Source organism: Miniopterus schreibersii (genome assembly GCF_964146895.1).
Source record: "Miniopterus schreibersii genome assembly, chromosome: 1".
Classification (NCBI taxonomy): domain Eukaryota; kingdom Metazoa; phylum Chordata; class Mammalia; order Chiroptera; family Miniopteridae; genus Miniopterus; species Miniopterus schreibersii.
Window position 1 is genome coordinate 193,915,294 of NC_138101.1, and position 27,244 is coordinate 193,942,537.

The 27,244-nt window shown below is 47.6% G+C and overlaps 1 protein-coding gene across 1 annotated transcript in view; it reads right to left on the bottom strand.

The window, feature by feature from the left end:
- Positions 1-4,787: 4,787 nt before the first annotated feature.
- The window catches only part of LGMN (legumain), a 35,140-nt gene continuing 12,683 nt past the window's right edge, over positions 4,788-27,244 (bottom strand). The window contains exons 3-14 of the mRNA XM_081135608.1: positions 18,481-18,578; positions 17,608-17,689; positions 15,971-16,056; positions 14,752-14,827; positions 14,188-14,250; positions 13,341-13,407; positions 12,374-12,492; positions 12,195-12,284; positions 10,734-10,934; positions 8,385-8,555; positions 6,882-6,949; positions 4,788-6,630 (exon numbers count right to left, since the gene is read on the bottom strand). Of these exons, the coding sequence (XP_080991734.1) occupies positions 6,588-6,630; positions 6,882-6,949; positions 8,385-8,555; positions 10,734-10,934; positions 12,195-12,284; positions 12,374-12,492; positions 13,341-13,407; positions 14,188-14,250; positions 14,752-14,827; positions 15,971-16,056; positions 17,608-17,689; positions 18,481-18,578 (1,164 nt within the window). The 3' untranslated portion in view covers positions 4,788-6,587. The remainder of the gene's footprint in view (positions 6,631-6,881; positions 6,950-8,384; positions 8,556-10,733; positions 10,935-12,194; positions 12,285-12,373; positions 12,493-13,340; positions 13,408-14,187; positions 14,251-14,751; positions 14,828-15,970; positions 16,057-17,607; positions 17,690-18,480; positions 18,579-27,244) is intronic.

Genomic DNA, 27,244 nt, shown 5'->3' on the forward strand with positions numbered 1-27,244 from the left:
AAGAAAGGCCGGTAAGCCCTGCTCTCAAAGGATTGAACAGAAAAGATTAAACACATTTACCGCCTTAGAAGGAGCCGGGGCCTCCTGTGATGTTCCACCCTCCCCATGCTGTGAGCTTCGCAGGCCCCATTGCCCGTGGGAGTCCGGTGCTGGCCCCTCCAAGGCCATGATGATTCTCTGGGAAGCTTGACACAGGGGCCGGTGTGTCACCTGGAGGGGCAGCTGCTTGGGGGGCAGAGGTGGATGCGAGGAGGAGTGGCCAGTGGCAGTGCTCAGAGGAAGGGAGGCAGCGAGGTCACCGAATGGGTAGGCAGAGGATGGGCAGGCCATATTGTTTCATTTTTAATTGCAAAATATACATAACAAAACTGACCGTTGAGCCATTTTTAATTGTACAGTTCAATGGCATTAAGAGATTTCCATCGCCATGCAACAGTCACCACCCCCATCTCCAGAACTTCTTCCGTCTTACAAAACTGAAACTTCATTCTCATGAAACACTAACTCCCCACACCCCTCTTCTTCAGGAGCCTCCAGAGGGACAAAAGGCGTTTCTCCTTCCACTTCTCCATCGTGTGGTGTTGGAGGGTTTGCAGGCTTTCTAGAAAGAGCCCTGTGTGTCAGGGGCTGTCTCCAACCTGATCAAAGGCAATAAACAGGAGAGAGACTCTTTCAGGAATCGGGTGTGTCAGCAAGGACCCGAGTTTACCTCCATCCTCTGCAGTGTCACCAGGATGGCTTTCAGTCTCACTTCCCCGTATCCTGCTAACCCCTGGCGATTCAGAGCCATCAGGATTTTTATTAGATGTAAAAGGTGGCTTGTTCTAACGGGACTTGTAGACTCCACTGATGTGTTTAAAGACTCAAAAGGAACGGGGTCAGATCCGCTAGGTCGCTATTCTGGCGACCCTGGAACAAAGAGCCTTGCGCTTCTTAAGGCCAAATATTCTGGGGGCCAGTGTGGGGCCCCAAGAGCTTTCCATGTATGTGGGAGTCGGAGGGTTGGTCCCCGCAGTGGGCCTTTGTGCCTGGGGACTGTCCTGTCCTAAGTGCTGAGTCAAGAAAATGTTTCCCTTAAGTTTCCATTTCATAGGGGGTTCCCCTAAAACAGTCTCTGTAGGAAAGTTCTGTACGTGTGTCACAGAACTTTGACAGGTTTCGCCAGCTTTGCAGTTTGCAGCAGAAGTTTCCAAGAGCCCTTCCCTAAACTGTACCTTCAGGCAGAGATGACATTCTCTGGGGCCCCCTGCTGTCCAGCCCAAATTTTGGTCTTCGGTAAGACAACCTTCAGTGAGGCTCAGCTGCAGTAAGTGATGAGCCTTAATCAGGCGCTTGATTTGGTCTACAAGCCTGGAAAGAATTCTCAGAACAGGTACACCTCAGAGGAACTGCGGTTGGTTCCCGACCACCACAATAAAGCTAGTATTGCAATACAGTGAACCATAACCTCATTGCTGGCGGAGGGCCTTGCCCACAATTTATAAAACCCGCAACATCTGTGAAGTGCAATAAAACGAGGGATGCCGGGATGCCCGCCCAGCCGCTGAAAGCTCCAACCCATGTGTGTCCAATAAGTATTAAGGACCCCAGCAGGCGTCCCAGGAGTGAGCGAGCCCTCGGGATGGGACGGTGCCCTTCTAAGAAGGACAGGAGACCTCCCCCTCTTGCCGCAGCGAAAAGGCAGCCGCTGAGCCAGGACGAGAGGCCTCGCCAGAAACCAATCCTGATGGCGTCTTGACCTTGGACTTCCAGGCCCCAGAACTGTGAGAAAATTAATTTCTGTTGTGTTATTTATACTGTTATGGCAGCCTGAGCTAATGCAGGCGCCAACTGTTTCCATTTGCCAGGAGCCGAGGGAGCTCCAGGGACAGTCCCGAGCAAACCAGGATGAATTGGTGACCCAAGTTTATGAACTGATGTACGTAAAGTGTGTGGGCTTCCTACAGGGCATGCATGCAGTAAGTGCTCTATAAGTGCTAGCAATTATTATCTCAACAACTATTTAGTAACCTGCTCTGTGCTAGATGTGGTTTAATATATGGGGATACAAAATAGACAAGTGCTGCCCTCATGGAGTTTACAAGCATTTATTCAGTGCTCAGATGAAATCATTAGGGTGTGGCTGTGACCGGTTAATATTAGGGGCTGTCAGAATGGGAGGGCACCGTTCAGACAGGGTTGGGCTCTGGAGAGGTGGCCCGTAGGCAGTTCTCTCAGCTGTCCCCCCACAGAAGCCACCAGACGAGGCAGTCATCTTAGTTGTTCCGTGTTTCTAAAAAATGAAAGCCGAGAAGTGGGTAGCACCGGGGCCTGAGCAAATGACCACAGCTGTTTTGTCAAACGGCTCTAGGAGAGCCCAGCTGCCTCGAACTTTCTTTTTGACTAAGCACACTGTCTGGAAGTCCCCCATCTTGGCCACAGGATAGCAGAGAGCATGCTTTGGAAAATGTGGTGCCACCTACAGGCTGTTGTAAATGTCAGAAATATCTTATTGGGACTTTTTCGTGAATGCACATCAGAGGGCCTCGTAGATGCTAAGTATTTATATATCTAGAAGTTTCTTGGGACTGGAATTAGTGGACGCCTATGCTCTCTGGGGCTCAGATAAAAATTCCAGCAGGGGGCTCTGTTTTTTTAGTATGTCACAGGCAGCGTGGGGAAGCAACTGGCTTTATGTGAGCTGGGAAGGAAACTCACATTTATCAAGCACTTCCTACATGCGAGAGTTTGTATTATTTTACATCTATCCCCACCCATTCTTTATTCATTCAAAAGTCCTTATTAAGCTGCTGCTGTTTTCCAGGCACTGATATGGGCCAGATAAACTGAAAAATATATAATGTCTAGTGTTGGTGAGTGTATGAAGCAAAAATAAACCGAGTAAGGAAATGGAGTGAAGCCTGGCATTTTAGACGCGGTGGCCAAGGAGGGCTCCTTTGAGGAGGTGGCATTTGAGCAGAGGCCTGAATGGAGTAAGGGAGAAAGACAGGCAGATGCCTACGGGAAGAGCAATCCGGAAAGGGGCCCAGACAAGGACAGACGCCCTGAACGGGAATGTGGTTGGTGTGTTTGAGAATAGCAGAGGCTCCCGTGTCTGGAGTGGGAGCAGGGAAGAGGGAGAGGAGACCCAGGCTGATCAGTAAGGCCTGTGGGCCGCGCGAGGGATCTCGGGTTTGTCCTGTGTGCCGGGAGCCGTGGGAGCAGGGACTCTCAGTGCCGGCTGTCCACTGGGACCGTCTGGGGAGCTCGTGCCAGTGCCTCGCCCTAGCGAACTGGAATGGGGGCTCCAGGGCGCGGCCGGGCACCCGGCTGCTCTGCGTGCTCCCGGGATTCTCACAGCAAGCGCGGCTCGAAACCACAGTAGCAGCTGTGAGAACATGATGCGGCCGCTATGATTAATGATAAGTGTGCTTCTGTGGGAAGACTTTAGATCTAGCAAGTGCATGGACATGTGGCGTGGGTCGTTGAAGGCAGCTCTTTAAAACTATCAGCTCTTAAGTTGCAACACCTGCCTCCCATCAACCCAAATGGGTTTTTACTGGGAAATGCAGCTTCTAAAGCATCCCGAGTCACTTGATGCTCTGACGGTTGGCATGCTGCCCACGGAGAGGGAGCTAACGTACAGGGTATTTTCGATCCTGTGTATTTTTCAGAATGGGAAGTTTGGATACAGGCTTCTCCAAGGCCCTCGAGGTCTGGGTCTCCAAGGTGCTGTTCTTAATAAGCACAGTGAGATGCTGGTGGTCGCATCTCTGTAAACTGTAAAACGCCTCGCACATCCTTGCCTCTTTTGTTCTGTCCACATCGTCATGGGATCTGCTGAAGGAATCTGGACATAAGAATGTTCATTTTATCGAGCAAACCTGTTGACTTTGATCTGGGAAAAAATGCATCAGGGCTCTCTTAAGAAAACGTAAGCCTGGCCAGTGTGGCTCTTGACTGAGCGTTGTCCCCATGCACCAGGAGGTCACTGGTTCAATTCCCAGTCAGGGCGCATGCCCGCGTTGCAGGATCAATCCCCAGTCGGGGGCATGCAGGAGGCAGCTGATTGATGTTTCTCTCTCTCTCTAATCAATAAAAGCATGTTTAAAAAAAAAACACAAAAAAAAACTTCAGTGATGCCTAGGACCCTGGCATAGACATGTCATTTTTAGATCACTCTCAAGCCAGGTATGTCAGCCAAGGCCACTGTGCCTTTCCTTCGACATCAGAACCTCTACACAGAGAAACATCATATACACCTGCCCTGCTTGGACCCCATTTTGTTGCAAATGAAGTGTGATGAGATTCCCTTAAGGCCCGAATCGGGCTCCCACCTCTGCCCGGGGAAGATTACCAACAGGGTGGAACCTCTGCTCCATTTGCTCTGTTTCTTGACCTGAGCAATAGTTACAAGGGTGTTCACCTTATAATTCACTAAGCAATACACTTGTTTTATAGGGCTTTTGATGTTTTATTTTATAATGAAAAGGTAAAAAATAAAGTGTAATTTGTACATAGGTATGTAAATATGTAGAAAGGGGACTCTAATGATGAACACCGAGCTGTACTGAGGTTTCTGGGGAGACAAGGGATGGCCACACTTTGCCTGAGTGTTTCTGTGCTACATCTCTCATGTGCCAGAGAGCGTGTTTGTACCTTTTAGATACAATTAGAAAAAAAATGCTGGTCCTAGCTGTGATGCACATAGAAAGGTCACCCTTATTAGAAATCTAATAGGCAAGGGATGGGGAGCCCATTTCTCCTGGGAGCCCACAAACCACGGAGGAGAAAAAGTCAAGGCACTGTGACATGAAATCGTCATTTATTTGAGAAATGAAACAGCTGCTTTCCCCTTTAGAGCTATGAACAGTATGGTTTCCGTATTGGTTAAGTACATAATATACTTTTTCGTACAGGAAGGACAAACAGAGAAGCGGGATAGAAAAGGTAGTTAACAGTTCAAGAAAAAAACAGCTTTTACCACCTGTATCTGGAGGCCTTTAAAGATACTCCCATTAAAAATCTACTTTTCGGCATTTGCATTTCCTCGAACATCAGCCAGCACTGGGGTTGCCCATTAGCGATAAACATACGCGATCATCTTGTACTTGTTACTCAGAACCCTAGAGCTCCCCAAATCCGTAGGACAGTGAGTTCTTTATCCTAAAGTCACTCAATTAGCCCTGGGGACCTTACTGAGAAAGGAGGTTTGTGCTGATAAAAAATTGGCCCATTAGAAACACAGCATTGCCCCTGGGTTTGTCAGACATAACCCTGCCAGTATCCCACCTTCCATTCGTAACTCCAAACTTACAAAGGCATCATCGCTGCCAAATAGGACAGGTTTTCACAATATGAAGCCAGGTGGTCATAAGTGACACGCTTAGCAGGTGTTACCTTTTTTCTTTGCTTTCGCTCTGTCTAAACAGCCATCTAGCTATATGGTTTATTTTTAAAAACAGCTTTATTGAAGCATTATTAACAAACCACGTAATTTCCACTTAGCACATACAATTCAATGATTTTCACTATATTCAAGAGTTGCCCAATCATCACCACATCAATTTTAGAAATTTTCACCACTCCAAAGGAATCCTCATACCCACTAGCAGTTGCTATTTCCCCATTTCCTCTCCTCCCAGGCCCTGGCACCACTTACCTACTTCCCGTCTCTATAGATAACAATGGAATCATGCATGTGTGCTTTTTTGTGATGGGCTTTTCACTTGGCCTAATGTGCAGCACGTTATCAGTGCTCTGTTCCTTTTCATTGCTGCATAATATTCCGCTGCATGGCCATAGTTAGTGTTCCTCTTACACGTCTTTAACCCACTGAGTACCTCCCTGTGTAAGGCACCAGGCAAAGGGAAATGAAGCCAAGTCAGGCAGACCCTGACAGCTGCTGAAAGAGATGCCAAGAAGATGCAGACAGAGGACTTTTGATGGGTGAGAGAAGAGGGAGTTGAAGGTTTGAGGGAGGGTGTCAGACGGAGGGCAAGGCACTCCAGGGCACGAGGAACAGCAAGAAGCAAAAGGCACAGGAGGCTGCAGTCCAAGGAGAGCAGGGGAGCCGAGCAGAGCGGCTGGGGGGGGGAGGGGGCGATGAGGCCAGGACATAACTGCAAGTCACTGGCCCAAAATTAATACTCGGCTTCAGTTACAATCTTTATTTTTTTAAGACTTGCCCATTATTGAGGAATAAAACATAAAAAGCAATCAAAAGTTACATTATTTTCTAAAAACAGTTTTCCATTTGGGGCTTCTGTTGCCCTTCAAAATAATCCTTCTGAAGACTTAAGAGGTTCCAGCTTCAAACTCCTCAGTACAGAGACTGTTTCACTGGCTACAGAAGCCCAAGTGCACTTCTTGCTCCTTAAAATGATAGGCAAAAAGGCCTCTTGGAAAGCAAATAGACCTTTCTCAACAGAGCTCTACCCCAGCCACATGTGTAGTCTTCAGAGCATCACGCGGGGCCTGTGGGAGACCGGGAGGTGGGGAAAGGCCTGGAGTGCGGCCCAGGCCCGCCCTCTCGCTCCTTCCACCTCTGATCAGCACACGCTCAGGGACAGTGTTCACACTTGGAGAAGCAGCAAGAAGGCAGTGTTTCAGTAGTAACCAAGGCACACCTTGTCCATGGACGATTTTATTCTGCAAGAAACAGGAAGAAGTCGGTAAACCATGTCAACTCTAGAGAACCTGAGACGAACATACCCCAACATGGAACAGGCGGCATTTACGACGGACCCACGGCCTCCCGATCCTCACTGAGAGTGCAGCTGTTCCAGATTCTGCCACAGGCAGAGGCAGAAGCCAAACTGCCCACCAGCAGGAAAGCAGAGCAGTGCCGCTCCCTCCTGCTCTCAGTGACCCTGACCTTCAAATGCCACGTGCTGACTCACCTGTCAATTGGATACGGTTTCTCACAGAGGTTGACCAGCACGTACAAATGGCGCAGAGCATATTCGTACTGGAGGAAAGCAGACCAAAAGGCACAATCAGACACCATCGTTTCATTGTACAATCAATTCTTAATCTGGGAATATCCCACTCTCGTGGTTACAGAGGCAAAGCATCTTAAACAGTAATTCTTGACCTTTTGGGTCATGAGCCCCCCTCCCCACCTTTTGATAATCTGGTAAGATTTATGAACCATCTTTCCCTGACACCCCCAAATGCACCTGTCGGGGCTGGCAGACCTCCAGGAGGGCTCTAAGACCCAGGTTAGGACTCCTGGTTGAGAACCCTCCTGGCCCTGCTTCCCTCTGGTACCTAGCACCTCCCCTGGCCACCTGGCTTTTGTTTCCTGGAACCTCACTCTGGGAGGGAGACAGATGGTAAGTGAATGCCACACTGGATTCTAACAGGTTAAGACCCAAATAACTGGGGATGCTTATCTTGAAAAAAACTTTAGGGGAATCTGAAAACTCCTGTAAGGAAAAGAGATTTACTGTGTGATTCCAGAAGCAAATAAGTATTACAAAGAAAAGAAAGTTTTCATTCAATAAATAGGAAATTTTAAGTTATCAAATAGGGAAAGAACTTTGTTAAATAAATGAAAAAAATAAAAGCTTCTTAATAATGGAGAGCTACCTCCAAAGGGGCCAGGACCCTTCCTCGGAAGTATCCACGTAACCGTGGTATGCACATCACAGCCCACTGGAACCTTTGGCCACAAGGGAAATGTGCTACAGGGTCCTACAGGTCAGGAGCCGCTGGTCACGTGTGGCTACGGATCATGTGAAATGTGGCTGGTGTGGCTAAGGAGCAGAGCTTTACATTTTATTTCCTTTTAATTAATTGAAGTCAAATTTAAGTAGCCCCAGGAGGCCAGCGACTCCATATTACAGAACAGCTTTAAGAGTGGGCACACTTCCTCTGAAAAGGGTCGGATAAGCAAATATTTTCATCTGCGGGCTGTTTGTTCAGACCTCTGACAGTGCGAAAGCAGCCAGCACAATGGGATGGAACAGAATGTGGCTGTGCCAATGAAACTTTGTTTATAGGAACGGTCTTGGGGGGCAGGCTGAGGGCCAATTTGCTGACCCCTTCCCTGGAGGACCCGAGCATCACAGTACTGACCAGAGAGGAGGCCCGTCGGTACCTCCCAGCCTGACACTCCCAGTCTTAGCGACGGGGTTCCTCCTCCACAGGCCAGGGCCTGGCTTCAACAATATTAAAGGAAGAGAAACCTGTGCGGCTGGTGTGAAGGGTAGGGGCGAGGGATCGGGTGTGGCAGGAACCGAAGTATGAAGAGAACAGGAGTTGAGACATCTGTGACTGGTAAACTCCTATCCACGGCGACAATTGCGCGTCTCGGCCAGCATTTATGGTCCGTGAGCCTGGACCTTCTTCCCCCCCGCCCGCTGTCCCCTGCCCCGGGGTGGGGCCTCGCAGCGGCTCACCAGGGCCGAGTGCCAGTTGAAGCAGTAGGTGCGGAAGTGGGACACGGCGGCCTGGTAGCAGTCGTGCTCCGTGAGCGGCGCTCTCTCCGACAGGAGCCTCTCCACCTCGTCGTCGGACCTCGTGGTCAAGGAGACGATCTTTCGCACTGACTTCTCAATGACATTCCTGCTCTGTGAAGAAACACATCTTTTTGAAATGTATCTAACTTCACGAGGCCGCTCTGGGACCCTGGATGGGTTAGAAGCTTCTCTTCACACGGCCCCACCCCCGTATGTTAACACAGACGCCAACGGGTATGTCCTCTGGTCCTGCAGGAGGCAGAAGACGTAGGGTGAAGCTCCTGTGACAGCTGGAAACCTTAAGAAATATCATGTCTTTTAGGGATCTCCTGGCATGATGGACACATTGACACCTAAATACCTGAGGGACAAGTACGTGGGGCCCACTCTGAGGAAAGAGGGGGAGTAGAAATTGTGACCCATATAGACTGTTGTCCCATGAATGGTGCTGTGTTCACCATCAAATGGGCACACAAAGGGACACAAAGGCCACTGTTTACTTCCCAGATAAAGAAGATCAACATCATAGAGGAAGCTGCTGCTTCATTAACCAAAATTTACAATCGAGGCCTCTGACCACCCCACCCCACCCACAAGCCCGAATGCCACAAAGGCGCACTGCCTACTGCATGTCACACTAGTGGTTCTCTGGACACACGGGGGTCCAGAACCATGAGGTCCCCCAGACCTCTCAGGGCTCCATAAGGTGCCCCCTTTCCCACCGATATAACTGTGTGAGGCTGGGTGTCCCTGATGTGCTTCGGCCAGAACAGAGCCCAAAAGAGTGATCGCAGAGCAGGTACAGGGCCCAGCTGTCTTCCATTACACTGGGCAGAAAAGAGATTTGCAAAAATGTAAAGTAACACCACTCACCTCACCAAAATTGGTTCTATTTTAGAACATGGTTATTTTTCATAAAAAATACATTAACACAGTCCTGGCCGGTATTGCTCAGTGGTTAGAGCATTGGCCCATGACCCAAAAGGTCATGGGTTCAATTCCCGGTCAAGAGCACATACCTGGGTTGCAGGTTCCCCAGCCCCGGTCGGGGCTCCTGAGGGAGGCAACCAATCAATGTCTGTCTCTCTCATCGCTGTTTCTCTCTCTCCCCTCCCTCCCTCCCTCCTTCCCTCTCAAAAGTCAATAGAAAAATATTCTCAGATGAGTATTAACCAAAAAAAACCCAAACAAAAAATTAACACAGTGGGTTTACTATTGTCATTCCCAAATGAGTTAATATTTTTTAAATCTGTGTTCATTTCTAATGCAGGAAATATTGCTATAACCCACATAAACATCAGCTCTTTGGGGTGAATAATTTTAAGAGCATAAATAGGTCTAAGACTAAAAAAGTATGAAAACTGCTGTATTACACTGTGGCTCCACCAAAACCTGTACTGCTTAATATACCACTACAGTATGAGAGACCAATCGTCGGGATTATTAGATATAGGGTGGGGCAAAGTAGGTTCAGTTGTTCCTATAGAAAACAACATAGTAATTAATAAATAATAATACAAGAATAAAGTCTGTGTTTCGCGTGCTCACAACTGTAAGCCTACTTTTGCCCCACCCTGTGTATGAATTTAAAACAGATCACACAGATTTTTATCTTTCCCGGAAAACTCGGGCCACACTCCAGCACATCACTCCCTGTGCCATGCCAACAAGGGGACAGCATTGGCACAAAGCTGCCTCTGCTGGCAGGGACAGTCAGCCTCCGCCCAGCACCCAGTGGGCTCCGTCCTAGGGGTGATTGCCACACAGCTGTAATTTGACAAGTCTGCCAGTTCCAAACAAACTGATGAGCTACTGAAAACAAACTCAGTAATCATACATGACAACCAAGCACTTGAAGAACTTCAGGCTCTGACTAGGATTTCCTGAGACAACAGAAATTTCTTGTAGATTGGATTTTTTTTAAATATATAGGATGCGCTAATAATTCACCAAGCAGCAAAAAAAAAAAAAAAGTCTTCTAAGCAACTAGGTATAAAAGGAAAAAAACCCAACACTCATCTGCCAGGGCCTCATGGCAGGACACAGGAAACAGCCCAACTCCTTTGCTCCCTGTTACCAGAAGTCAAGGTCAGTCTACCAATAAAGAATAAGACCACCTCTGCTCTGCTCACTGGCCTCTGTTTACACAAAGACCAGTGTCCTTTCCCACAAACTCTCATGTGGCAGGAGGAGGGGTGACCTCAAAGTTCTGTCCCCAGGCTCTGAGTAGCACTGGATAATATTAGTTCAGAGACTGAGCTCGAGAGCAGCACCTGCACCAAGACTTACCTCCAGGTGCCTGTGGATCTCCTCAGTGAGACGCCTGGACTCCTGCAGGTCATTGGTGTGCATTAGTTTCCTCTTCATGATCATGAGGGGCACCTCGGGGCTTGGAGTGAGGTCCAGGCGGTGGACGGGAGGCAGGGAGATAGGAGAACTGGCTTTGTGTTTCACACCCTGAAACTGCATCAGTTTCATGGTAGAGATGGTCTATGGAGGGAAAGAGAAAACCGGTTGGAGTGGGAAGAGCAGATGTGCCAACTGTACTATGGGTCCTGGAGGTTCGCAGTTCACGTGCACGGTTTCAGGACCGCTGAAGGGCCACAATCACAGCCTAAAAACACATGCTGCCCCGGCCAGGTGGCTCAGTCAGTTGGAGCACTGTCCTGTATACCAAACGGTTTTGGGTTCGATTCCCAGTCAGGGCCCACACCTAGGTTGCGGGTCAATCCCCAATAAGGGGCGAGGAGCGTACAGGAGGCAACTAATCGGTTTCTTTTTTTCTCTCTCTCTCTCTGGGGGGCATACAGGAGGCGACTGATCAAAGAAAAATCAATAAAAACATATCCTCAGGTGTGGATTAAAAAACAACAAAAAATACCATGTGCCAACAGTGGGCAACGCAACACACCCGAGCACCTGCAATCCACCCATAATGAACTGCAACAATGCCTGGCATCTCTGCAGCCACTTTCATACATGAAAGGCAACCGCTCCTCCACAGTCACGCAGATGGTGGACCAGAGCCATTTCAGCCAGTGGTGACTCTGGGCTGTGCTTACCCGCCATGCTCACCACCTGTCCCTCGTGATCAGCAATAGGAAGGTGCAAAGCATGTTCAGGTTGTAGCTGAGGTCTGGGTCCAATAAGATGGGCAGAGCTAGAGCCACAGAGGTGTCACCTAAGGCCCAAGCCTTCAGCCACCTGCTGCGACCTTGTCCAGACGGCCTTGATGAACATACCTATTTAACTACCTAGGTCCCTTCTGGACATAGTTGGAAGGGAAAGAAATCTCTAATTTACAGCCAAAGGGTAAAGGTAACACCCTGCAACTTGCAGAGGGAGGCAGGACCCGGATAACCCAAGGCGTGGGCCCTGTGGGGCCAGGGGAGTGGAGCAGCTTCCAACTGAGTAACTTCTGTGTGCCTGGCTTGCGTTTAGTATTTCTGATGCACAACCTTCTTTAATGCCCCCAATTACCTCGTGCACAGGGGCTCTGACCATGGAGGAAACGGAGATTCAGAGAAGGTAAGCAGCTTGCCCAAAGTTTCACAACTTTGTCAGTTTGAACCTAACAAGGTCAGATTCCAAAGCCCAAACAGGTCCCCTGGATGAGCGGCCATGAGAGGCAGAGCCATTCCTGCCCCAGCCATTTCTCACCTGGACTCTGCTCCTATCCACCAAGACATAACGTTCCAGGCAGGTCGGGGGGACAGGGAGCTGAGCAAGAGTGCAAGGCTCCCGACTCACCTTGTTCCCATACTGCATGACATGGCTGGTGTTTGTGTGGGACTTCACCAGCTGGTACTGCTTGTGCAGAGTCTCTTTGGTCAAGTCCTCCTGCAAAAATGGAAACAGTTGAAGTCCTTCAACCTTCAGAGCCTGGACGTTAAGCCTCAGCTGAACAGCTGGCCCCCTGAAGGGCTCACCACATCCGAGTCCTCCATCCAGTTGACACTATACCAGTCCCCCAGGTACGTGGACCTCTGCTCATCATAGTAACAGGCGTAGGATGACTCGTCTGGATTGGCGGCAGTTGTCGCATAAACTACAAGGAATTAAAGACACCTTTAGTCACATTTTATTCCCTGCTGTGGACTCCACTTGATGCTTGAGTCTTCTCTTCTTTCCTGATACAATCAAAGTGCCACCTGTAGTCAGCCAAGGGCGGGTGCGAGAAGTCGCTGTACCCAGCACTGCCAGCTCAGTTACAGTAACGCAACTAAAATGACATGTGGAAGAAAGAAGTCGGCTGACAGACACTTCGTATAGCAATAAGCAAGCACCCATGCTTACCAGGACATGAGGCTATTCTGGCATAAAGCTGTAGGACTTGAATAGGTCTGGCAGCTGGAAGAATATGTACCTCACTTAGTTTCTGGAAAGTTAACATTTACTGAAGAAACAGACTGACTGAACCTATGCAATAGCGACCATTTCCTATCCAGCTGCAAGGGGCTCATAATGGTGCTTGACAAATGTTATCACTTAAAATAATAAACAAGTACTATCTTTATACCCATTTTACAGGTGGGAATACCTGAGGGTCAGAGAGAGTAAGTCACCTGGCCAAGATCAGAGCCAGCAAGCACCACGCCGCAGAGGACTGAGGCACCAAAGACTGTGTGATGATTCTGGACCTAAGGAGCTTTACAAGAACCTGGACAAGCACCATGAAACCCACATGCAGATCCTTCTTCTCTGGCCACTAACCCTTGAGGAGCAGAGGAAGCCCAGAGCTGCCTGCACCTATCTTCACACTTCTAGGCTGCCCTAGACCCCCGCTTATGTACAGTACTTGGTTCTTCACAGTGGTAGAATCAGAGAATAACCAACTGTACCCTGAGCAACGGGCTCACCCAGCCTGCCTCCGGGGCCAGGGCTCCCACCACCTACCATTGATGTCGGTGGGCAGGTGTCTCATCATGGACCCAGACTCACAGGCTTCAATGTAGAACACCATCTGCGAGGTGAACAAGACAGGTGGACTCATACCTCAGCCAGGCAGGGTGCTCACCAGTGCTACTTTGGCTCTGCCCCCTCTCCTGACCCATTCTATGAGTCTTGGGCTTTTGCTCTGGGCGACATCTCTGCTGTAAGAGGTTTGCTCCCAGAGGCTATGGAAGATGTTGTCACATGAACCAGAAGGACTCGAATTTATTCATCACTAATAGAATAAGTGATCTATTAGCTGAAATAACGCAGAGAAAACAGCCAAAGACAATGCAAAGGAAAACCATTTCACAGTCCAGCACAGGGAGATGGGTGGCAGTTCACCATCTTCCCAGTTCACCATCATGTCTATGCCTGAGCTATGCAGTTTCTATAAAGGCTGCTACCAGGCAAGCGAGGGCCAAGTGAAAATAAGCTGGTGATACTTTCCTCCCCAGCTGCCCCAAATTGGTGCCAGTCCTAGGGACAGTAGTCCTCACAGTACGGCCCTAGTCCACCAGCATCAGCGTCAACTCAGGCAAATTCTCAGGCCTCTCCCCAGACCTCTGAGTCAAACTCTGGGGTGGGACCCGCACTCTTGGTTGTAACAAGATCCCCAGTAATTTCAACCTACTAGCTGAAGCCCCAGGATCAGAAAAGGTGACACTCTGGGAGACCAGGATGACCACAAGACCACCCTTTCCAGAAAGCGCAGCCACCCAGGATCAGAAGGCCAGCTGCAGAACATCAGGCTCTACTTCCACTGCCTTCCTCACACTCCTCCCCAGGCCACCCCAAATGCTGACATTACCTTTTGGTACTTTTTGTGTTTGTACATGTACTGGATGGTCTTATTCAGGTCCTTCACATGAAGCTAAAAGGTAAGAATACTGACATTCAGATCAAGACCTCAAGAGAAACCACTCGCTGACAACCTGTGATAAAGTCCAATGATGCTTTAGAATTCTGATTGACCAATCCCTGGAAATAATCGTGGCGAACAGCTTTATCCCACAGTGTCATCCCAAGGGCTTCATTCATATATTTTAAAGGGGCAGGAGAATATGCTTCCTCAGTCCTTACTTTGCCCAGAGCATCCAGAGACAGTGTTCTATTACTATGTCTAGTGCAAGGCCCACAAATCCTGAGACGGCCACTGATGCTGTGGTAGGTAGAGAAATGTAGGGAAAGTGGCCGGAAGAGGTGCCTCTGGATAGGTTTCACCTCTGGGTAGAGTTCAGGCTGCTAAATGTGTCCTCCCCCCACACACACACCACACTGGTAGGATGTTAGAAACCCACATCACAGGTTAATGTCACCCCCAAGGTTTTGTTTTCCATTCTAGTTTGTCTTTCAAATGTTAAGAAAAACTTACATCATCGTTAGGAAAAGCCAGTAGTCCAGTAGCTCCGTGATCAGTGAAGTAAACAAACACGTGGTCCCGGGGGCCGCTGTCAAGAGACAATGACAAACGAAAGTCAAAGTCGACAGTTTCCTATTTCTATTTTTACTTCCATTTCTCTAAAAAGTTGCCTTTACGAAAAAACTAAGAAGTTTGAGGATTAGTCTCCCAACTAGGCACAAAGTCATTCTGAGCCACAAGGCCTATCCCAGAGCCTCGGGACTCTGGGTCATGGCCAGGGAGGAGGAGACCCGTGCTGGGTAGCTCATTAGACCAGGCATGATTTGGAAAGTGGGGTCCTTTGGCAATTGGGCCTCATCCCAGGCAGCCACATTCTCCAACCAGATCTCCCCCAAAAGAACAAGGGAGCCGGAACATACATCCAGACATGTCCTGCAGTTCCAGCTTCCCCTCCGGGCCCCTGGGCCTGCACAGTCTAGGACCCCAGCCTGCCCACCCTCGCCAGGGCTTCCAGTCAAGGCACTGCTTCCACTCAGAGGATGCAGAGATGTAACAACTCGCTTGGAGCCAATGTGGTTCATCCCACACTGATGTCCGTCTCTGCTCTAACTCACACGAGCTTACCTGTGCCCAGGTCTCCCCTCTATTGTGAGAGAAAGACCACCATTTTCCAAGTATCTGAGACTCTGAAGGTGTGCTACTTAATACCCCAACATCATATAAAAATACTACAAAAAGAGATGCTAAACAAAACATCTGTAACCCGCAGCAGCAGGGTAAGCACCAGCGTTGGTTCTCCTGGTAGGAAGGTTAGCTCTGTGCTTATGAACGTGCTCCTCCCCACTGCGCTGACTGATCTGTGATCAGAGCACAGGGCTGGCACAGGCCAGGGCCTGCGACCTGACCTGCTGCAGGGCTTCACACCTGTCTCAGGATGTATACCACTGGGAGTGGAATGTACAGCACTAGGATCCATGGACAACAAAAGAGGCAGGTGTAGGTGATAGGGAGCATTTCACTGAGAATAATGAGGAACTCTGGGTCACAGGGTTAATGTGGTGCAGAAATGGGCTGCGGAAAGAAGCCATCCAACCTGTGCAGCCTGTCTTAGGACAGAGTTCCCCACTTGGCCATTTCTCACCGGTAAACAAGCTAGAAGCCAAGACCAACTCGATTCTGGGTTGCCAGGTCATTCAGAAAAGTGTGACGCTGCAAAGCAAGCAGACCTTACCTCTTCAAGACCTTCCCAGATCCTTTGCCCTTCACTGCTTCTTCATCACCTCTCAACACAGCAAGGAAATTTTGCGGGGTGACATCCTACAAAGAATTGGGAGTTGAAATCAGATGTGTCATTCCAAACCACAGGATCTGCTGAGTCTGTAGCAGAGCCGGGCCACCAGCCCACACGTCTCCGAGGCCCAACGTTTAAGAGCAAACACTTTGCGCCCGGCCGGGCGTGGCTCAGCGGTTGAGCATCAACCTAGGATCCAGGCGATCGGGGTTCGATTCCTGGTCAGGGCACATTCCTGGTTGCAGGCTTGATCACTGACTCTCTCATCATTGATGTTTCTCTCTCTCTCTCCCCCTCTCCTTTCCTCTCTCTGAAATCAATAAAGATATATTTAAAAAAAAAAATAAGAGCAAACACTTTGGAACCAAGAAAGACCCAAATCAAGGTCTCCGTGGCATGTGCACGATGTCTTCTCAAAAAACATCTTGTCTCTGGCTAATAGCACTCAGCAAGCCTGCATTCCTCCTTGACCATTATAGAGGCCATGTGGAGAACCCCAAAGATGCCAGTCAGGACGAGTAGCAGAGGAAGAGCAGAGCTCCTCAGGCAGACAGCAAAGAGGCAGCAGAAACGTGAGTGCTGGGCCCACCCATGCATCCAGCTTGCTGCCTAAAAGGCCAAATCCTGAGGACATACCATATCCTTGAAGGAGATTTTCTAAATTGATACCAGCTCAATTAAAAAAAAAAAAAAAAAGCAATATAGGAAAGCACAAAGAAAAAAATCACCCAAAATCCCACCACTTCCATTCCAGCCATTTCCTTATGCAGCATGGGGCAAAAGTAGGTTTACAATTGTTTGTATGGAAACTAATACAATAATTAAGAATTAAGAATTAACAATACAAGAATAAACTGTGTTTTGTGTACTCACAACTGTAAACCTACTTGTGCCCCACCTTATATAACTATATAGAAACAATTCCATAAAAATGGGATCATCTATATTACACGTATGATGTATTTGATTTAACTGTACTCGAACTTAAAAGACTGAAACCCAAAAGAACTGCTAAACTTCAGAGAAGCGTTTCTCACCAGGAATATTAGCTCCTGAAAGATCCCTGACAGAAGAGACTAGGAAAACTATGAGACTGAGTCACCATAGTGTTCTTAAAAATGTGCCAGTTCATACAGCCTCAGTGGACTGGGAGGGATGGAATCATTCAAAGTGATACATGAGAGCAGGAACAAAAACCACTGCAGCAGAATCCAGAGAAGCTCTGCCCAGGGATGGTGCTGAGAAAATTGATTTTCGAAAAAAGCACAGATAACCTATAATCAGGTAAAGGGCAATACCTCCAGAAAATCATGTATGATAGAAGGAAATGTGTTACCAGGCTTAAGTATAAGAAGACTGGAAACTAAAGATTGGTAGGCTACAACTTATTTCTAACTTCTTTCTTTTTTCTCTCTACTTTCTGTCAAAATTCTTTAAAGCTACTTCTCAAGCACAAATCCTAATATAAACATGAAACACTAATAGAAATCAGTTTAGTGAGGTTCCAGTGCTAGAAATGCACAAAACAGGGAAAATCATCATGAAAACGAGAATAACAGTGCCACAGGCCGCCTCACCTCCCCAGTGTAGTCCTTCAGGACTCCTTTGTACACATCTGAGCCATTGGGCCTATTGATCACAACTCCTGGAGTGGGGTTGCTGAAAATCAAAGGATACAACTGAAGTCCAAACTCTGACACGTATCTGAAATCTCTCCCCCAAGCTATGCCCCCGTTACGCATAAAAATTGTATTCGACCATGTCTGACAAAGACACTGCTCATTGCACACACCATCACATGCCATGCCTAGTGATTTTAGCAGCTTGGGGATCTCAGTCACCCCACAAGTCAAGTTCTTGGCAGGAGCAGTGAAGGCTGAGATCTAACACTCGGGACAGGGACCAAAGCCCAGGTGTGCCTGGTCTCCCTCCTGCTGAAAACCACACAGTATCTTGGGGGCGAGATCTCACAAGGAGATCTCTCAGAGCAAAACTACTTGTAGACAAGACTTCACTATGAGAGTTTAGGGGTTAAAGCTCAGCGTGGATTCTGAGCTGTGACCTCAGGAAAGGGCAGTAGCCTCACAGGGGCCAAGCAGGGTGGCCGAGGAGCTGGGGAGACTCCCACTGGTTAAGTTTCATACCCATACTTGCTGTTCCTGATCTCTGCACTGCCACCTGCTCGGAGGTTAGGAACAAGCACCGCAGAGCACAAGGATGAGGTCTCCAGGCTGAGAAGGAGCTTATTATGCTTTCAACACTTCCAAAGCACCAGCCCGAGACCCCCTTTAGCACCGACTACCCACATCCCTGCCACTGCCAGGGTGCCCGAGTTATGTCCAAAGCTTCACATGAGTCAGCCCTGTGAAATTTCACCTGCAAGTCTGTTTATATCTTAATGTTAGGCCGCGGGTCTAATGACGCCACCAGTGAAAGCTCCCCGTACTTACTCTTCAGAGTTGGCGATGTCGTCGTACATCATCACAACGATCTGCTCATCGGGAATCCCATTGCGGTGAACAATCTGGTAGGCGTGGCATGCATCTGCCTGGGAGAAGCGATTTCGGCAAGTGTTAGATTTTGCCCAGAAGGAGGCCAGTTTTGGAGTTCTAATGAGCAACACATTCCTTCTCATGGAAGACATGCTGTGAATCATTCCCAATTGGTCAGGTCTTTATTTTAAAACATATACGTTTAGATGCAAAAAGCAATCAGGTGGGAAACAAGACAGCAACGTAGGTAACAGCTGCACCTGCGGCCTCCCATGACCACATCAAAATCACAACTAAAATACAGGACCACCATCACTCAGAACCTCCTGAAATCTGGCAGAACAGAAGCCCTACAACCAGGGAACTGAGGAAGCACCGAGACCGGTAGGAGGGGTGGAAACTTGGGCGGACCGGGGCTGGATCAGAGACACGGAAGAGGGCCAAACCTGGTGCCGTGGGTTAAACCCGGGAGGGAATCTTGGCAGCAGAGGCTTCCTGGAGGAGTGAGGGGTCCCAGCCCCCCATGAAGCCCCCAGCCCAGGGCTCCAGGGCCGGGAGGAGACAGCCCCACAACTTCGGGCTGTGAAACCCAGCGGGAACTGTCACTGAGGGTCGCGGAGGCTGCGGGAGCCCCAGCAGCTCCTCTTAAAGGGTCGCGTATGGACTCAGATGCTCCCTCTGAGCCCAGAGCCCAGCAGCAGCTTGAAAGGAACCTGGGACACCCAGGGAGAAACCAACCTGCCTGAGATTGGGGTGAGAGCTGGAGGGGCAGCTTCCTCCCAGGCAGAAGAGCTGGCAGAGGCCACTGCTCCTTAGGCGAGCCCTCCCCACCCAGAGCCGGCAGGCAGGTGCCACATCTGAATCGCCAGCACCTGACTCACACCTTTGGCCCAGCCCCATGATTCCCGGAGGCCCTGCCCCTCCCCACCTGCAGGCTCATCCAGGCCATTTCTAGGAGCTTTTCTGTGCAAGTGGCCTCTCGAGCTTCATGCTTAGGACTTTCCTAAAATCTCTCTCCTGGGCAACGCCAAGCCCAGCACAAGTAGCAGCCAACTACGGTTTGCTGTGTAGCTCATGCTGGGTGGCCCTGGGCAAGGGACTGGCACAGGCTGACTTTGCACCTCCCAGGAGGCCCTAAAGACAGTGCACCTGGTGGTCACATTCAACCACGCTGGATTACAACCCTACCACATCCACGAGGGACACAATCAAGGGGCACACTTGGTGAACACCAAAGCCCCACTGAAGTAAATCCTGCTTCATAGGGGTGTCTCCAGCACAGCAGCTCTTTGGTTGTAGTTGCAGCTGGTCCTCACAGCCGATTGGCCTGGGGGTCAATTCCTCCCAGTGACGCCAACTGCAATCAAAGATCAACTACAACAGGACAGTGCACACAGCCCACACAGGGGAGCACCTGGAAGGCCCAACTCAGGTGACTGGGGGGCTGAGCCACTGGACACTACAGGACACCTACTACACAAAGCCACTCTACAAATTCCAGGAGACATAGCAGCTCTACCTAATACATAGAAACAAACACCTGGAAGCAGCCAAAATGTGGAGGCAAAGAAACATGTCACAAAGGAAAGAACAGAAGAAATCTCCAGAAGAGGAACTAAATGAAATAGATCCAAGCAAGCTAACAGACACAGAGTTCAGAGTTCTGTTTATAAGGATGTTTAAGCAGACTATTAGGGAAATAACTGAGAAAATCGATAACATAAAGTACCAATTTGAAATGAAGGCTACACGAACTGAAATGAAGAATAATTCACAGGGAATCAACAGTAGAGTAGAGGACTCTGAGAATCAAATCAGCAATTTGGAACACGAGGAAACAAAAACACCCAACCAGAAAAGCAAAAAGAAAAAAGAATCCAGAAATATGAAGATAGTATAAGGAGCCTCTAGGACAACTTCAAGAGGCCATTCGTATTATTGGGGTGAAAGAAGGGGAAGAAAGAGAGCAAGAAATTAAAAACCTATTTGAAAAAATAGTTATAGAAAACTTCCCCTACCTGGGGAAAGAAATCGACTTTCAAGTCCAGGAAGCACAGAGGGTCCCAAACAAGAGGAACTCAAAGAGGCCCACAGCAAGACACATCATAATTAAAATGCCAAAGGTTAAAGACAAAGAGAGAATCTTAAAAGCAGCAAGAGAAAAGCAATTAGTTACCTACAAGGGAGCACCCATACAACTGTCAGCTGATTTCTCAACAGAAACTTTGCAGGCCAGAAGAGAGTGGCAAGAAATATTCAAAGTGATGAAAAACAGAACTACAACCAAGATTGCTCTACCCAGCAAAGCTATCATTTAGAACTGAAGGTCAGATAAAGAGTTTCACAGATAAGAAAAAGCTAAAGGAGTTCATCACCACCAGACCAGCACTACAGGAAAAGTTGAAAGGTCTGCTTTAAGAAGTTAATGAACAAAAGAATCTGATGAACTAAATAGATCCAGAGACACTGACGCATGCAACAGACGATCATATTTCAGAGGAAAGAGGGAAGGGGGGTGGAAGGTGGGAAGAGATTAACCAAAGAAGTTATATGCATATATGCATAACCCGTGGACACAGTCAATAATGGGGTGAAGGCCTGGGGAGGGGGTGGGAGCAAAGTGGAGGGGACCAATTGGGAGGAAAAAATGGGACACCTGTAATACTTTCAACAATAAAGATAAATTAAAAAAAAAACAAAAAAAATATACGTTTATATTTCTGCACTCAATTTTTAACCACCCCACCCCCCCAAATATCCAAGCTCTTAGTCTTCAGGTAGTTAACATATATGTGGAATACACATACACAAACACACACACGCGCGCGCATGTGCACACATGAACCACCACCGCCACATCTACAGGTAACAAGGGCCATTGAAAGAAATTCAGGCCCTGCTGGCATGGCTCAGCGGTGGAGCATCAACCTAGGATCCAGGAGATCACGGTTCAATTCCCAGTCAGGGCACATGCCCAGGTTGCGGGCTAGATCCCCAGTCGGGGGTGTGCAGGAGGCAGCCAATCAATGACTCTCTCACCATTGTTGTTTCTATCTCTCTCTCCCTCTCCCTTCCTCTCTCTGAAATCAATAAAGATATATTTAAAAAAAGAAACTCAGTATTATGTCAGGTTTAGCCAACCCCTATGATGATAGTGGAAGTGAGCAAACACACCCACCAGCTCACCTCAGTGACAGGTCATCCTATTATCTATTATTCCTAGCAGAAAGCAGGTTCATTAAAAAACGAAAATTTAGGAATAAATCTAACAAAAGACATGCTTACACACTGAAAACTACAAAACACTGCTGAGGGGAAATTAACGAAGATCTAGATAAACGAAAGGCATCTCATATTCATGGATCAGAAGACTTAATACTAGTAAAATTAAAAAAAAAAAAAAAAGAAAAAGATCAGCAGGCTTCTGCAGAAATTGACAGGATGATCCTAAAATTTATATAAAATCGCAAAAGACCTAGAATAGACAGACAAATTTTGAGAAAGAAGAACAAAGTTGGAGGACTTTCACTTCCTGATTTCAAAACTACTCCGGGAAAGAAGTCTTTCAGAAAGTGACGCTGAGGCGATCTGGATACCCACACGCACGCAAAGAGATGAATTCAGGCCCTCGACTCACGCCATACACAAAAGGTAACTCAAAATGGATCACAGACTTCAATGTAAGGGCTAAAACGAAACTCTTGGAAGATAAAAGAAAATCTTTGAGACCCTGAGTTATAACTGTAAGGATGTTATAGATATCATACCAAAAGCACAGTCTATAAAAGAAAAAATCGATAAATTTGACATCAAAAGTAAAGCTTTAGCACTTCAAAAGACACCATTAAGAAAATGAAAAGACCAACAACGGAGGATGAGAAGATATTTGCAAAACATATTATCTAAGAGGATTTGTATCCAGACTATGCAAAGAACTCTTGTACCTCAGTAAGATAATCAACCCAGCCCTGGCCAGTCTGGCTCAGTGGTTAGAGCATCGGCCCATGGACTCAAGGGTCCAGGGTTTGATTCTGGCTAAGGGAATGTACCTGGGTTGCAGGCTCAATCCCTGGCCTGGGTCAGGGCACATGCGGGAGGCAGCCAAATGATGTGTGTCTCTCACATCAATGTTTCTCTCTCTCTCCACCCCCTTCCCCTCCTCCCTACTGTCTCTGAAAAGCAATGGAAAAATATCCTTGGGCAAGGATTACCAAAAAAAAAAAAAAGGTAATCAAGACAGGCAAAAATAGATAAAAGATTTGAGTAAAGATCACTTAAGAAGATATATGACACATGCACACCCAGGCCCAGTAGAGGCAGCCACAAACAGCGAAGTATGTGTTAGCTCCAAACAGCCCAAGGCTGGTTATGGGCAGCGTATAAGGTCAACCTGCACTGGAACCCTGCCCAAGTGGACCCAAAACCAACACAACCAATGGTGGGCTTCAGACACCTGAGAGCTTGGCCCAACTAACCACATAAGAGGCATACAAAGGGAGATCCCAGCAGGTTCCAGACCCTGCTGGAAACAATTCTACCTCAGGCAGCAGCCCCTGCACTGCAGCTCATACACTGTGATCGAGGTCTGTCCTTATAGTCAACCAGCCCGAGGGTTAACCCCACCCACAAACAGGCCAATAGCATTCAAGACTTGGCTACAACAGGAGAGTACACGTAACCCACACACGAGACATTCCTGGAGCTCCTACCTCAGGTGATCTGGAAGATTGGGCCAATGAGTCCCACGACACACCTACCATATAAAACCATAACAAGTCTGGGAGTCACCGCAGATCTACCTAACACGCAGAGACAAACACAAAAAGGCAGACAAAATGGGGAGAAAAAGAAGCATGTCCCAAATGAAAGACAGGAGAAATTCCCAGAAAAAGAATTAAATGAGCCCGGCCGGGCGTGCCTTAGTGGTTGAGTGTTGACCAAGGATCCAGGCGATCAGGGTTCGATTCCCGGTCAGGGCATATGCCCAAGTTGCAGGCTCGATCAATGACTCTCTCACTGATGTTTCTATCTCTCTCTCTCCCTCTCCTTTCCTCTCTCTGAAATCAATAAAGATATATTTAAAAAAAAAAAGAATGAAATGAAATGAAATGGAAACAACCAAGACACCAGATAGAGTTCTGAACAATGATTATAAGAATACTCAGGGACCTTAGGAATGACCTCAGTGAGAACTTAAACAGACATGACAAAGGACATAGAAACCATAAAAAAAGTCAAAAACTAAGAACACAGTATCTGAAATGAAGAATACACTAGAAGGAATCAGGAGGTTAGATGAAGCAGAGCATCGAATCAGCAATTTAGAGGACAAGATAACAGAAAACACCTAAGCAGCAAAAAAGAAAAAAGAATTTTAAAATATGAGTCAAGTCTGCCCTGGCCAGTGTGGCTCAGTTGGTTGTCTCATCCTGTTCACCGAAAGGCTGCCTGTTCAATTCCCGGTCAGGGCACATGCCTGGGTTGCGGGCTCCATCCCTTGTGGGGGCGTGCAGGAGGCAGCCCATTGATGTTCCATCTCACATCGATGTTTCTCTCTCCTCCTCCTCTCCATTCCTCTCTCTCTAAAAAATCAATAAAAAATCTTTCAAAAAAAATGAGGAAAGTGTAAGGGACCTCTGGGTTGGCATCAAGCATGACATCATAGGAGTACCAGAAGGAGAGCAAGGGATCAAGCATCTGTTTGAAGAAATAATGGCTGAAAACTTCCCTAACCTGGTGAAGGAAAAAGACACACAAGTCCAGGAAGTAGAGTCTCAAACAAGAGGAACCCAAAGCAGCCCACACCAAGACACATCATAATTAAAATGGCAAAGGTTAAAGATAGAGATAGAATCTTAAGAGCAGCAGGAGAAAAACAGTTACCTACAAGGGAGCACCCATAGGGCTGTCAGCTGATTTCTCAACAGAAACACTTCAGGCCAGAAGGGACTAGCATGAAATATTCAAATAATTTTATTAACCAATGTAACCCCAATAAACTCAATTTAAAAAAAAATCTCAGTATCATTAGTTAGTAGGGAAATGCAAATAAAAACCACAATGAGCCCTGACCAGTGTGGCTTAATTGTTTGGAGTGTCCTCCCGTGCACCATAAGGCTGTGGATTCAATTCCCAGTCAGGACACGTGCCTAGGTTGCAGGTTCAATCCCCGGTTGGGGCTCCGCGCAAGAGGCAACCGATCAATGGATCTCTCCCACATCAATGTTTCTTTCTCTCTCTCCCCCTTCCTCCCTAAGATCAAATAAAAAAAACACACACACACAATGAGATACAACTTCACAACCAGAAAGACAAATAACAAGTATTGGAGAGGATGTGGAGAAACTGGAACCTCCATTCACTGTTGAGGGAATGTAAAATGATGCAGCCACACTGGAAAACAGTTTAACAGTTTCTTAAAAAGTTAAACATAAATTTGCCATACAACCCAGCAAATATACTCTATCGTATCTCCCCAAAAAAACAAAAACATTAACCCACACAAATGTTCTTGGCAGCACTGTTCATAACAGGCAAAAAATGGAAATAACCCAAATGTCCAACAACTGGTAAATAGACTGATAAAATGTGATCTCTCCATACGATTTAGTACTTTGGAAATAAAAACAAAATAATGACACATGCTATGACACAGATAAACCTCAAAAACATTATGCTAACAGATGCCGGACACAAAAGACCACATGTTGTATAGCTCCATTTACATGAAATGTTCAGAAACGGCAAATTTATAGAGACAGAAAGTATATTAGTGGTTGCGGGGCTGGGGAGTGGGGACTGCAAATGGGCATGAAGGATCTTACTGGGGAGATGGAAATGCTCTAAAACTAATTTATGGTGATGTCTGCACAACTTGGTAAATTTACTTAAAAAAACATTGACTTGTGCACCTGAAATGGATGAATTACATGTGATATGTGAAATATGTTTCGATAAAGTATCTTTTAGAGCAGGTTCACCATATCCCGGATTAGCGAGCTCCAACACTGCTTGGACTCCTCACCATCGCCTTAGCAGGCAGCTATTTTTCCCCCTATTTCACAGATGGGGAAAAGCTCAGGGAGGGCTCAGTGCTTCAAACCCAGGTTCAAAACCCGCCCGCACCCTTGTCCACACACAACAGTCTCAAAGTCACATCTTGATTCCCTCCTGGATCCTTGGAGGTACTTGGTTGCCTCTAACTTTAACTCACAGGGGTTCTTTGTATGAGTCAAGTATGTACTGGCACTCAAAAGAAATAAAAGGGTTAAACCCTCTCAAATAATTTGGAAATGATGTTGAAGGCTACTTGACTCACTTTCCTAGAACATATCTGACCTATATGAATGTTTCCCCTTAAAAAGAGAAGGGCCATCTGAAGTAACATTTGAGAGGAGGGCATTGAGCAAGACTTTACCCTCCGGACTACTGAGCAGAGATTGTCATGGCTCAGCGTGTTTCAAGTGCTTGGGTCAGGAGTTCTGATGGGCTTACTAATGCATCCCATGATTTCTTGCTGCAGGCCACTGTCCTGACCCTGTCTGCTCCTGCTGCCTCTACCCTGGGTCAACTGTCAGCTAAACAGGACAACCTGCTTGGAACAAAGGCCAAATACAATTGGCATGCTCTGGTCTAGTCACTGCGAAAGAGTCCACCTTCAAGGTAGGAAGGAGTTGAGAAAGGTCCTCATGGTCTGCTCATCCAACAGCCGTTAAGCATAATATTACCACCTGACATGCTCTGAGCACTGGCAAGGCGAGGCCCAGGGTCAGTGGCTTTGTAGGGTTGCCTCACTGAGCCCACCGCCAACCTCACATCTTCCAAGGGAATCACAGGTTCAAAGTGAGACTATGTAATATGCTCCAACTAATACGGCAGTAACTGGAAAGCAGGAATGACACCTGTGGACTGCGCAAGTCCAAAGCCCACACTCTTCTACGGTCCTGCACTGCCTCTGGCCTGTACAGGGACAGCCCTCCTGTACCAACTGCATTCCCCTAACTCAGTCCTGCTAGGCCCTCTATCCTAATCCCTTCCCACCATGCCCTCTTTAAAAGCATGTTTCTTTTTTGAAATATGAAACTCATACTTTGCAACAACATGGATTAATCTCACAAACATTGTGCTAAGTGAAAAGCCAGACACAAAAGACGACATATTGTCTGATTCCATTTATATGAAGTTTCCAGAGAAGGCAAAACAGAGAGAGAGCAGATCCATGGTTACATGGGACTGGGAAGAAACAGGGTTTGACTGCAAATGGAATGATGGAAGTGTCCTAAAACTGGACTGTGGTGAGGCTTGCACCACTGTATGAATTTACTAAAAATCACTTACTATACAGTTATCATAGGTGAATTGTATGATTTGTAAACTTATGACTCAGTGAGGCTGTTTTTAAAAAGTTGGTAATAGTGCACATTTTTAATGAAAGGTGGTCTTTCAGAAACATGACTCTGCCACTTGACCCTCCATCATCACATCCTCCTTCCACCTCCCATAGGTACAAGTTCAAGACTTCTCTCCCTCTCAGTCTCAACTGAACCCCACCCACCCACCTGCCTCCTCAGGCCCTCAGGACACAGATGCTCTCTCAGCCTTCCCGGGAGGAGGTGGTGGCCCCCTTTTCTCCACTCCAACCACAAACTCCGGACCAGCAGAGGAGAGCGGGGACAGCATTCTCATGGCTCCCCTGTCCTCCTGCCAACACACCACCACACAA